Below are 13,739 nucleotides of genomic sequence, written 5' to 3'. Positions count from 1 at the left end.
CACAAAAAGGAATCCACTGCTGATGATTAAAGTAAACAATTATGTCAGTGTGTTCTACTACACATCATGCTGCATAACTAACATATTTACTTTTCAAGTGACTCTATAATAAGAAAGGTATGCTTTCTAAGTTTGGCCTGCAACAAAAAGCTTCAAATTTTTAAAGTTTTCTGATTTGCTTGTGCTTGTTTCCAAAAAATTGACTCCAGACATGATAAGGCAACTAACATTTTCTAAACACAGCCATTATATGGCAGCTGCTATGCTTTTCCCATGAGTTGCTTTATTTGTGGTGAGGGAAATATAGGGCATTCTATTCTTGGAATTCTATTCTTTATAAAAAAAAGGTTTAATAATGAATGAATATTATTAATAACAATAAAATGAGTATTATTTGATAAGTCCTTAATATATATATATATATAAAACACAATGTTCGAAAGTCCACCACTGTTGGCAATACATTAGACATCTCACAGTGTCAATAATAATCTAAAAAGTGTAGTTTATCAGACTTCCTCCAGTAAACCGATAAACATCAAACAAATGATGCTCAGCTATAGCTATAAACGTAAATTATAAATTACAATTTATATAAAAAGTAAGAATGCTTGTACATAGTAGGTATTACCCAAAAAGCTTCTGGTAAGACATAGCAGGGTACCTAGTGGCATACCTTAGCAATTACTACATCAGTGCACATGTTACTACATCAGTGCACATGTTACTACATCAGTGCACATGTCTAATTTATAAAGTTGGACATGCATTACTGCATATCTTTAGAGTCATATATTCTTGCTTACCTGTAGGGCATCCCGGTCCTGCAGGCAACAGTGTTTTCATAGGATAATTCACATACTCTTAAGTACCAGTTCATCTCCAGCTCATACAGAAGAGAGGTCTTGCCACTTCTTGGTTGGACTTGCCCTGCTGCGCTGTGACGTTTACCTTTCCCATTTTCTGCCACACTTTTTGGAGCCTTGTTCCCCAAAGAGACCACAGAGTACTTCCTCAATTTTGCGCTATCGTCCACAATTTTGCCCCCCACTGCCCCAGTACGTGCTGCCAGCATTTTTCCCTAATACTAGCCTTACACTATGTCACTGTCATCAGAGATAGTGTGGATATCTTTTTTTCCTCACTGCTTGGTCCTCCCTTACAGCTTTACACTGGTCATGGAAAGGTAACAAGATCCGTGTAGATTCAGTTTAACCCCTTCAGTCCTGAAGGGGCCAGCAACGCATTGCAAAACAGATACATTGCAGGCCCCTTCAGCAGCGTAGGGGTTAACACCAATGAAGCACTGAATTTAAACTTCTAGCAGGAGCACTCTACCTGGAATAGGTAACCTGCACAAATCAGTGGGGTGCTGCAGAATAGCCTGCCATCCTGTCATTCATGTACTGCTTTTGTTCCTTCTGTGGAAGAGGGTTTCACAAAGATAAAAAAAAAATAATAAATAAACCACACTGTCATCTAAGACCCTTTAATCTGGGGATTGTTATAGCACTGCTGTGCTTTGACTGTTGTGCCTTTGCTTTTTATTGTGATAGAGGAAGAGCTGTCTTTACTTTGTAATCATGAGTGTACGCTAGAGTGGGATTAAACGTACTTAAATCAACAGTGATATAAAAAAACCTGATCCGTAGCTACATCCTCTGCATTTTGGAGTCTCCATAAAATGCATGTTATTGAAATAGAACACAGTCAAATACATGAAAAAAATATTTATAGGTATATATGTAATATAAGACATATATACCATGTAATGTGAAAAGGAAAGTACACCCTTGTTCATGTCAAGGGTTTTAGGTATCATGACATAATAAAAAATCATCTGGTCCTGAACAGTTTTGGCAGTTTGCTGGTTTGTTAACACAATGCCAAGGAAGAATGAATTGGGCAATGATTGGAGAAGACTGTCACTGCCCTTCAGTCTGGGGGTCATTTCCAGACAATATAAAATAATTCATTTTACAGTGAGAAAGGTTATTCAAAAATGGAAAACATTCAAGGCAGTTGCCAATTTTTCCAGCTGACATCCCAGCAAATTCACCCTATGGTCAGACCCTGCAATGCTCAGGGGGAAAAAAGCAGTCCAGCTATGACTCAACAGGCCTAAGCATGTTAAATGTTAAAATTATTCACAGTACAATGGAAGGGTAGCCAGGAGAAATCCTATCACCTCTAAAAAATATATAACTGCATTGCCTAGGTGTGTTAAAATGCATCGGATCAAGCCACAAGGTTTCTGGAACAACGATATCAAAGTGGAGATATGTGGCCCTAATGCACCGGGCCATGACTAGGGTAGCTCGTACCTTCGCCCCTTCAAGATCCCCCCCTATACCTACTTACACTCCTTCTTCTTGCCAGCCCTTCTCCTCTTTCCCCTTTCAATTCTTAACCTACAAATTTAAACACACTACACATTCTGCATTTAAAGTGGCTGGCAAGCAGCCGTTTATTAAACCAAAATAACATTTTAACAAATTCTTATAACCTATTATTATGCAAAAATATAATAATTTAACACATACCAAGAACAACAAATGAAACACAATAGACAACAATAATAAACCACAATAAATAACCTTTTAAATAACAACCTTTATCCAATTAACCCCTTAAACAAACCACCCTTTCAAATTCTAGCTTAACCATTTATTCACCCAGAACCGATTCTTAGTATAACCAATCCCTTTGTACCCAACAAACAACTAGGTTGCAGGTCCCGAAGGTAAAGTCCGCCACCCCCACCACATCACCATAATCACCAAAACCGCTTACCATTCTGGCCCCTAAGCAGCACAGTACCACCTCAGGCGCCTCTGCCTTTCACCACTTAAAGGGGGTCACCACCACCTTGGGTGCCCCCTAACCAAAATTAAACCAGCACTCTTACCTTCCACCAAACCTCAACCGCCTCCACCCCCTTATAACAAGGGCTGGAGGGTGGGCAAATTCTTCTCTCAAAAAATGTGCCTCACTTCCGTTCCACTCTCCTTTTACCCTCTCCTTACTCCTCCCCTTCTACTTCCGACCCAACCTTCTCTCCTCTCCCTCCTCTGCCCTGTAATTGACCTTAACCCCTTCCCCCCCATCTCTTGTGTCTGCCCGAGCACGCCTGTCATGCAGCCCTCCGCATATTTCCCTGCGGCGGGCCTCTCTCATTCAGTGAAAATCAAACACAGCAATTTCGGCACAAATACCTCATACCAACTGTCAACATTGTGGTTGGAGGGTGATGATTTGGGGTTGCGGTCATGAACACATGTATAGCAAAGTATGGGGAGTCAAATGTGAGGCCAGCTAAAGGTTGGTTCAAATTGGGTCATGCACCAGAGTATTGATCCTAAGCATACCAGCAAATCTATGACAGAGTGGTTGAGAAAGAAAAAAATAAAGGTGTTGCAGTGGCCTAGTCAAGTTCAGATGGAAAAAGATGTGCAAATGTAAAATAAAGAAGCAACAGTCAGAATGTTTCTGATAACATCATGAAAATATCACATGAAAATAGTATTTTACCCCCCCTATTTATCAACATATTTTACCCCCTACTGTTTTTCTTGACCAAAATTGGTGTAGATGATCCTGCTTTTAAGGTTTAGAAATGTATACTTACCCTGGCAATCACCTTTTAAACTAATTGAAATAATGATATTATAAATTTAAAAGGAAGAAGAGGTATCTGTGTACTTCTAAATTTATGCAGGGTAATTACAGCATCTCACCAGTCATCTTGTTTTAGTCATGTTCTCAAGTAAGACATAAGGTCTTGTCCCCCATGAATAATTCAGTTACTATAGATCTACTGTTTACACAATCCTTGGTTGGCCATATGACTGATGCCAGTTCTAGAAGTTTCCCATCCTGGATATTTAAGCTCCCAATGTGGGAATATAGTTATATATATATTGCATTTTCAGATTTTCTAAGTAGCCTACAGTAGAAGAGTGATGATCATTTATATCAACCCAATGAAGAAACATCAACAGGCCTATGAAAAATGTACAAGCTGGACAGAGATAGTTTTCTCCTTAGGAAACCAAGATCTGTTAAAAAATTAATGGTCCAGCTTCCATATCATAGTGCATTAACCCAAACCATCTTATTCCTGCTGAACATTGTCCAACTCCCTCATTTGCAGTAGCCAAGGGCTTTATCTGCTGTTTGTGTATGGGTCCTTCTGCATTACGAATATGCTTCCCAGGGCAGGTTTACAAGCTGGACTTCAATCCAATTCAAGCCTGGGAGGTTTATCTTAAAAAAAAAAAGTCTGGCAGAAAGGATGAAAACCCAGATGTTTAATCCCACGCTATATTGTGCCTGTCATGTTTCTGTTTTGTGCATGGATTAAGATAAAGAAAATGCACATGAACAATATCGTGTTGGTGCTTGCACAAGGCTTTAAAATAAAAGGCATACAACCAAATTCAATATAAATGTGCAAATCTATGTAATAATTTATTAGGGCAATTTAAAATATTTCCTTTATGAGCCAGCAAATATGTTTTATTCTTTATTCAATAGGACAAATAAGACCATTGCGGTCATCAATACCATACCGCTAATGCAGTGCAAATTTGAACATTTCTTCCCACTGTCTTTTTAGCAATGGTTACAGCACAGCCCAACACTTCCTACATAGGTAGGTGCTTTGCCTTGCGTATTGTAACAGCAATATGCACTCAGAATTCTTTTAGTAAAGCAGAAATTTGTAGCAAGATGTGCTGAGCAAACTTCTCAAAAACAATATTCTCAACTGATATCTCTATGAGGATACCAGCACAGGCTTCCCTTTATCTTGTTTCAGTAGAACTAAACTAAACGATAAGAACCGCAAGATGCATGAACGGTGCTGTACATACAGCACCCTTCTGCTCTATGGAGAGGGGAGGGGGAGAGCGAGGGAGCGGCACCCTGCTGCGCGCTCTCCCCCTTCCCTTGCATTAGGATCGCTCATCTCCAGGACGGATCCACGGACGATGAAGGACCTGGCTGTACACACCCCAGATTTCTGGCCGATGCCGATTATCGGGAGAGAAAAATTTGACGTGAGTACGCAGCTTAAGGTGGGCCCTAGATGAGGTTCACCACTATTAAGGGTTTGATGCAAATCCATGGGATTTGCGAATTTTGGGAATTGTAAACTTTTGCTGGAAAACTTTGCAGAAATATAATGCAGTACAGCCTTTGTTTCCGGTTAGGGATGAACAAATGAGTCTGTGTTCAGTTTGTGAATAGTTCAGCAAACATACAATGAATTTCCCTGAGTTGAATCCCATTTATGTTTACTAAAGAGGAATCTTCCATTTAAAAGATCCAAAATGTTTAGGGTATTTTCCACTCTGAGTGAATGTTCTTGGAATATGTTGCATCCAGTTCTGCTTGTATAATATAAAAAAACCTATCAACATTAGATCCTAGGAGAAAGGAGCCTAAGAACATTCTATTCTAAGAAAAGATAGACAAAGAACATTCACTGTTAAAATGGCTCAGAATTATTTACTCAAAAGGACAAATAGCCCTACAATAAGAGAAAGTAGCTAAGAAACATTTGTGAATCAATTATACCCCAAGATTTTATTTGCAGAAAATATACAGTACTGGCCACTAGGGGCCAGTAGTGACATCACTATGGACTTTGTACAGTGCTGCGTAATATGTTGGCACTATATAAATACTGTGTATTAATGTTTTGCAGAGCAAGCCTTAGTTATACTGTACATTTAAACAAGCAATGCATAGGGATTCAAATGGCTGTGCATAAAAATACAATCAAATTGATAGATGAATACAACTCTAGATTTTAGGATTTAAAAGTTAATGAATTGCCCACCAGTAATACAAGTAACAAAATGAGCTTTGGCTGCAGTACTGCAGTTGTCATTACCCCATTTTATAAGGCCTACTCTGTTCTTATAGAAAGAACAGAAATAGTTTCCTTTCTTGCTTGTCAATTTTTTTGCAGGTACTTCCTGCAGCACATGTTTACTTCTGTCCTAGTTCCAACATCTGCACAATTTGGCAAGAACTGTCTACTCTCGGCCAGGCTACAATTCTACTTTAAAAGATATATTCAGAGACTGGGGGAGCCATTGTTGAGGTCTTATGTAGTGAATGGTAATTTCAATACTTAAGTCATTGGTCCTCAACAAATAAATAGATAAATACTTCAAGACTTCAGCATAATTTTCATGATAGCTGTTTTTTTCTAAGATGGAAACTTTTAGATGGCAACTATTAGTCCCAGAGATCAGCACACTAGCCAGACAATTAGCATTTTCTAAAGGGGATCATCAAATAAATTAGTTAAAATACACACCTCACTGTTTAAATTCTACATTTTATTTGAGAAATGATTTTAATGCTATATTGTCTAACAGATGAGAATTTGCTATTGTAGTCATGAAGAGGGAACCAGAAATGTTTTAGAGTGGTGTTATATAAGGAAAGGAAAACAAGTTAAATCATGCAAATATCTCAGAGACCAAAGGAATTAAATAACAGATGGTGCATGTGTAATGAGAGCACAGAACCAGGACTAAACATTCTGTTCTAAAATAGTCTAAAAGGTTGTCATGTTTGTGAACAAAATCAGGAAGAAGACTTCTTATATTACTTCGAAAGATCGATGTTTCCATAAGGCACGATTGCAGAGGATTATTTAAGACAGTACAGGATGTGTATTTAAAGACTACCTATTTTTTTTTACCAAACCGCTAATGAAAATCTATGCTGAACAAAATATAAAGACTGCCATTGCTGAATATTCTGGAAAATGCTAGTTGCCTGACTGTCATGTGGACCCCCTTCAATTCTGAGTCACAGACCTGGAACATCCAGAACTGCTAATCTGCTTTCTTATTCTATAGTCATCTGGAATTTCAAAAATGACATAAGCATGCTTAGATTTCCTCAGTACAAAGTTCCTAAACTAAACTAGTTAACTATTTAAAAAAACAGAGCTTAAACGTACCATTTACCTTACCTTTTGGTGAAGTTCTACAACTGGGAAGCTTTCGACAACTGTAAAACAAAGAGCATTTGTAATAAGTTATCCTGTTATTTGACTAGAGACAACTGGAAGTAGACTATTCTTATGACTCCACAATCATTTTCAGAATTTATGTTATATCTGTGTTAAAGAAGAAGCATAGGTAGACTGATAAGGTCATCCTTGCGATCCCTCCTCCTGTAAGCATGTTTCTTGTGACAACATATACCAGGAAAAAAGTTGTTTTTGACTCCAAGTTTGGCCCATCCTTTTCCCTTGCAGAAGGCTAAAAAAACAGGATGTAGTTACTTAAACATTATCTTTTTTAAAATACATGTAGTAATTATAATGAATAAATAACTGAACAAAATGAGACACAAAATTAACTAATAAAAAAGATATATATATATAAAAGCCTGATTACAAATAAACTGCTAATAACTACTATTAAGAGTTTTACCATTCCCCCTCTAAGCTGCTTACACAGTCACACATATTGTTATTTTTCTTGCTGTGTCCCGGGCCTTTCACACTCTTAGAAATGTTCCAGCACCATCTTATCACAATCAACACTAAGGGGTATTTTCTAGTCCATAAAACCTGTTGGTTTGTTATGTTGGACTTTTAAATTTAAGCACTGTAGTCTCCAAGACTATTGTTGTGGAGCTTCTGTATTTCATAAATCTCTTTGGAGGGGCCTCCATGTTTGGTTTGCCTTTGTCTAACTAGATTAGATTGTAAGCTCTTCTGGGCAGGGTCTTCTCTTCCTCCTTTGTCATTGTTTGTTTCTGTCTGTCATTTGCTACTCCTATTTAAAGTACAGTGTTTGGTGTAATATGTTAGCTCCTTATAAATACAGTTTAATAATAATAAAATAATAATAACTACAGTCATTGCACTTTATATCAATTTACTCTTTACTAAAAAAAAAAAAAACACATTTTGAACCAGTGCCTTCAACTTAATGTTCCCACTTCTACTTATAATATATTATTATAATAATAAATTATATTATTATTATTATATATAGCATTTTGTATGTATGTACTGTATATAATATTACACAGCGCTTTACAATGTTCTTATTCATATTACTAACTCTCCCTCAGAGGAGCTCACAATCTAATGTCCATGCCATAGTCATATGTCATTCCCACAGTCTAAGGTCATTTTTCAGGAGGAGGGGGACATAAACCTACTTGCATATTATTTGGGATGTGGGAAGAAACTGGAGTGCAAACCTAAGCATACAAGCGCAATGCAGAGAGTGTCCTGGCTGAGATTCAAACCTAAGTCTCTTTATCTGAAAAAGTGGGAATATGAACCACCATGCCACCCACTACAACTGTGGTCCGAGGGCCACACAAAAGTAAAAAAACAGCGCTTGGGACATGTGCAAACATTTGACAGGGATCTATCCATAAAAATACTTCTCCTGCAAAACAATGTGAGCTGTTATATTTTAAGGCTGGCAAACATTAACCTCCATAGAGGTAACCCCCTAGTGTGACTCGGGGTAGAAAAAAGTTGCTATAAGTGGTAACTCCGAGTCACACTCGGGGTATGTAAACCTATGGGAAGGTTAGTAAATAGAGCGCTTACCTGATCCTCCGGCGTCCTGCGCGGTCCAGCGTCGTGATCTCCTTCTTCTTCCTTCTTCCTGCTTCTGCACACGATGAGTCACTGGGGGAGTTTCTGGTGACGTCAGTGCGTGAGTACGTCCCGGCCGGGTGGGAAATTCAAAATCCATTTGTATTGCATTCAATACAAAATAACTGTATTGAATGCAATACATTGGATTTTTATGTGTAAAAGCTGTACATTGTTTTCAAGAACATTTATTTTACAGTATATATAATAGTATGAGTATAATGTGTGTTTTTTTTTTTTAAATTAAAAAAAAATTAAAAAACATTTTTTTAAATGTATAGATTTTTTAATTTATTCAATGTATTGCTTTTAAATGATTTTGTGTTTCAAACTTTATTATACTCATACTATTATAATATACTGTAAAATAAATTTTCATGAAAAACAATGTACCACTTTTAGACATATAAAACCAAAAAGAAATGAACCCCTAGGGAGGTTAAAGTACATGCAGCTACAACCACTGTCTGTCCAGATCTCTGAAAGTAATGAGAGGGCAAACATTCAAATAACAGATAAACATGATCATGCTTGACAAATGTAAATTAGGAAATTGTCACCTTTTTTTAAGTTGGGGAGGTTGGGTTGGGTAAATGCTGATGTTTGCCACTTAATAAAATTAAAGGACTTATTATATAATATAAAATATATTAGCTGTTGGAATACTGCTATGTGACCAAGAGATGGCAACATTCAACTAATATAATTCTCCACATCTTAGTTTCCAGTTCCCTAACACATTTTTATTGTGGTACATCTGTGGAAGTGTAAAGTACTCTCTGCAAGAAAATATAGACTATTTCCCTAAATAGTTCACTATTTTGAAACCGTTAGTGAATTACATTTATATGCTTTTTGTGTATCTCAGCTTTAAATACACAATTCAATTCTATGAATGATTGTAATAATTTATGATAATGTTATTTAGCCACACCTATTACTTTTATATTATATGCTTTATTAGTGGTGATGAAATGGGTCTGAACATTTGTATAGTGGCATCAGAGGGGCAAATTATCCTAGAAATCATGTTTGGTTCTAGAAGTCAGGCAGATGTCACTAACTTCACAATAGACTATCAGGAGTACAGGGATGGTCACTGCTGATGTACATCATGAACATGCACAGAAGTTACATTGACTTCAGTGGCTGGCTTCTGCAATAAAAATAACTGTAGCTGCTTAATAACATTTTTGAATACACTCACCTGTCCCAATTCTGTCACAGGTACTGCCATTCTGTTTGTTCTCTTCTTCTTGGATTTAGCCAACTCTATTGTATAGGCCAGAATGACATAACTTTGGTGCACCTGTTGCTTATTCAGCCCTGGCAGCTGCAGGGGAATCCAATCTTATGCTGGGTTGTGCATGCAATCTTATGCTCGGTTTTTGACGGAAAAAGACAGTGATCAGGCAGATAAGTATGTTTTATTGCAGGAGGGACATCACTTTTACCTAGACCCACCTGTTCCCTAAAAAAGGCAACAGTTGCATGGAATTTGCATGGTGGAATTTTAGCCATCATCACTCTTGCCAACACTGACTTCCACATTAAATTTTACTATAATTTTACTATACAATGTTACTCAATAGATGTCAGTTTTCTATCCCAAAGCTTTCTGAGCAGAAAAAAAGTAAAACACAAATTGGTCAACACCAAAACATGAATATTGCACACCTGCTGAAAAATTGAAACCTGCAGAATACTGTCTGAAACTGCGGCCATATAGACTTGTGGACACAGCCACTTTCTGTGACTTGGTATGTGCTATTCCCCAGCAAAAAATACCAAGTTGCCACTATGTTTTACAGGAAATTGTCCCTTTTCAGCACAACTATGTGACCAAAAATATGTCCCAGTCACTTCAGCACTCTTTCAGGTGCACTTGACCAAAAATACAGGTCCAAAAAGGTAGCTTTTTGAAATAATATAAAAGTTAGGAAATTTTAAAGAGGAGGCTGCCATGGGAAACTATGGAATTTAGTAAGGCTGGATGGCCCAGGGCCTTGTGGTCTGGCATTGGGATTATATGTTGTAGTTGTAAACCCTGGTCCAGCAAGGTATAGCAAGCCAATCAGCCTCCTGAGACTAGTTGCGTCTTAGCACACGGTTGCCCCCAGGACTTCTGTCTGCAGAGGATGGGGTCTGGGGAAGGACTGACAGAGGACCAGCTAACATATATTGCAGTACAAAGGACTTCAGCAGCGGCAAGTCCAGAATACAGAATAATTAGGCGTGGTATCCAAGGATAAAAACAAAAGCGTCAGGGGTCACTGGCACAAGGTGGGTCCAAGCAGCAAACAGATGGGGTCACTAAGAGTAAATCTAATAATTTACACAGTCAGCCCAGTTTAACACTACAAGGGGCAATTTAGGACTGTGAGCAGAGAGGCTATAAGATCATATCACCCAAGAGCAGGGCAGAATTGAGCCAGGGACTAATTAGCCTCTAAAATCCCCTTAGGCTGTGCATAGCCTCAGAGTGTGCACTGGGGATGCATCATGGGGATGCTGGGGAAGCCAACATGTGGTTGAAGCTTCGCTACCTGAAGTAACGAACCAGGCTTAGACCTCAGATGACTTTAACATTATTCTGCTGGATTACACAAATTAGCTGTAGCATGTTACGAGTCCATGTCTATGATAAAGCATAAATTTACTAAATATAGAGCACCCACTCCTTTACTTAGAACATCTATTTATTTAGCGGTGATGCTGTTGTTTCTACTGTCACTGCTGCCTCCGTAATTCTTGTCACGTCCTCCTCTACCCCCCTCCCAAAATAAATTAAAAAAAAAATGCTAAAGTGAAAGAAACAACACAAATATTTTAGGAACACATATGCAAGGGCTGTTTCTGATTGACAAACAAAAACCTATATGTTTTTGTTTTGTTTTTTTTAGGACATAAGACCATATCTTTCCCCAGCCCCCTTCTTTCAGCAATTTTGTGACAATACAATTTTCAGGAGCCTAGCAAAAAACTTAAAGTTGGTGAACAACAATAAAATACAGCCACCTAAACTCTTACCCTTACCAGTTCTATGCAAAACTGTCATTGTTTGCTGTAGTTATACTGTAAAGTATATGTATGTCTATATGTATATGTACTGTATCTTTGTATATATGTATATATATATATATATATATATATATATATATATTGGTACATTTTGCCCGGAGTAGCTATATGCATGTCACTGAGTATGAACCTTGTAATGTATATAATTAGTGGAGTGTTTTCTTCCTCCTCAGGTGATTGAAACTTTAAATGAACAGCAATCAGTCAGCCAATTACAAGCTGCCATGTAGATTGTACTTTCCCAGTGCTCCCATTTCACTCACTCATTTAATGGAAAAATATACATTCAAGCATCCAATACCGGAGGTACACTTGTTGCTCTCTTGGGCAATCATACCCAGGGGCTGTTTTTCATGAATGAATCTCTGTAGGGATAATGATAATATGTTCACATCTGATCCTACTTTTAACTAACTGGCTTTGTGGTGCATAAATTATGACATGTTCATATTTTTAACCTTTTCAGCAACTTCTAAGAACCTTTGAATGTAAACAGGATCTCTAATGACAATTTTATCTTTCCAGATGCCATCTGTTCATAAAGACTTTGCTAGATTACTAGTATTACTCAGTAAAAACATATATTACACTGCTTGCCGATAAATATTCATTTGGTTTCTAATGTCTGTGTAGCACTGTGGCTAAATTACACCTGGGTTCCTTTGTTCCAAAAGCTTGTGTATTTGGATTTTATTTGGTTTATTTTAAGTCCTCGTATAGAGGAGAGGGAGTTTGGGGGAGTGTCATACAGTGGCAGTTCACATCCAAACGCAATTCATACCATCAACACTAACAGCTGACCTTTAGCAACCTCGTTAAACTTGTAAGTCCATGGCAAGCTGTATGAGACAAATTCCTTCTTTGGAGTAGGTCTCTCCTTTAAGTGACAGTTCCAAATTCAGCACCAACAGAATCCTGTCCTTGAGCACCTCTCTTCTGGATCCCTTTTTCTTCTAGCTTCTCCCACCCGAAGCTATGTCCTTAACCACTGAGAACCTAGCTCATCCTTTCAGTGGGTCTTCAATCCCCAAGGGCCTCTGGGGCAACCTACCCTGATTTCCTTAGCTTCTTCAATAATCCAAAGCAAGGCCCCCCTCTGACTCAGTTCTCCACATATTATCTTGTTTACCTAAAAAGGCACCAAACATTGATATAGGCCCAAAATATATTGCACCTGGCCAGTGGCTGCTACCTTGGAAAAATGTCTCCCCTGCAATAGAAGATAGCCAACCATCACTCCATAGGAATAGTGATCTTCTACAGAGTTTCAACTTAGAAAAATTCCAAAAAAAACAGAAGCCAGGGATCAAAGGAGTAGTCACCATGATTGCCTGTAGATAGTATTCTCAGCAGATTATATCTTTTCATATAGACATAGGTGCAAGAATCATTCTCATGTATTACACTATGATTATTAGTTTTGCACTGTGGTACATAGTTTTGGGGTAATTTATTGTCTTTGTGTACCTGTTGTTTTCAAATAAAACAAGAAGGGCTCAGTCATATATCTAGAACTATCATGACTAATAAGAGTCATATGAGCAGCAGATTTTCAACAGGTTAGGGGCTCAGTTACAGCCAAAGTACCTAATACTGCTGTAGATACAACTGAGATTTAAAGCAATGTGTTCAGAATACATAATGTCTACTAATAGTGCTTCATGACAATTTCCAGTCACATACTTGACAAAGCAGAAATATCAGTCCTGGAATTTATTCATGAAGATGTTACAGAGAGAATATATTTGGAAGCGTACACAAGAGCCCAACCAAGCCCACTTACAGATGAGTGCACAGAGGATGATCATGAAGCTCTAAGTACTAGATCATTGAGCATAAATGATTATTACATTCTGCAAGAGGGAAATTCCAAAAGAAAGGTGGAAGAATATACAAAAATAAATCTTAGTAAATTAGTAATTAGAATCTGTACCAGACTAAGATGATAAAAGGCCAGTGCACACAAGACTGCAATATGAGCAGTTCTGCACCTGGAGGTAGTGTT

At 37.8% G+C, this 13,739-nt stretch overlaps 1 protein-coding gene across 1 annotated transcript in view; it reads right to left on the bottom strand.

Moving 5' to 3' along the window:
• Positions 1-1,307, bottom strand: part of KCNAB1 (potassium voltage-gated channel subfamily A regulatory beta subunit 1) — a 181,071-nt gene extending 179,764 nt beyond the window's left edge. The window contains exon 1 of the mRNA XM_072408008.1: positions 807-1,307. Coding sequence (XP_072264109.1) covers positions 807-1,075 — 269 coding nt within the window. The 5' untranslated portion in view covers positions 1,076-1,307. The remainder of the gene's footprint in view (positions 1-806) is intronic.
• Between the last annotated feature and the right edge of the window lie 12,432 nt (positions 1,308-13,739).

The sequence above is a fragment of the Pyxicephalus adspersus genome, chromosome 4, assembly GCF_032062135.1.
Source record: "Pyxicephalus adspersus chromosome 4, UCB_Pads_2.0, whole genome shotgun sequence".
Classification (NCBI taxonomy): domain Eukaryota; kingdom Metazoa; phylum Chordata; class Amphibia; order Anura; family Pyxicephalidae; genus Pyxicephalus; species Pyxicephalus adspersus.
This window is presented reverse-complemented; position numbering and strand designations above follow the sequence as displayed.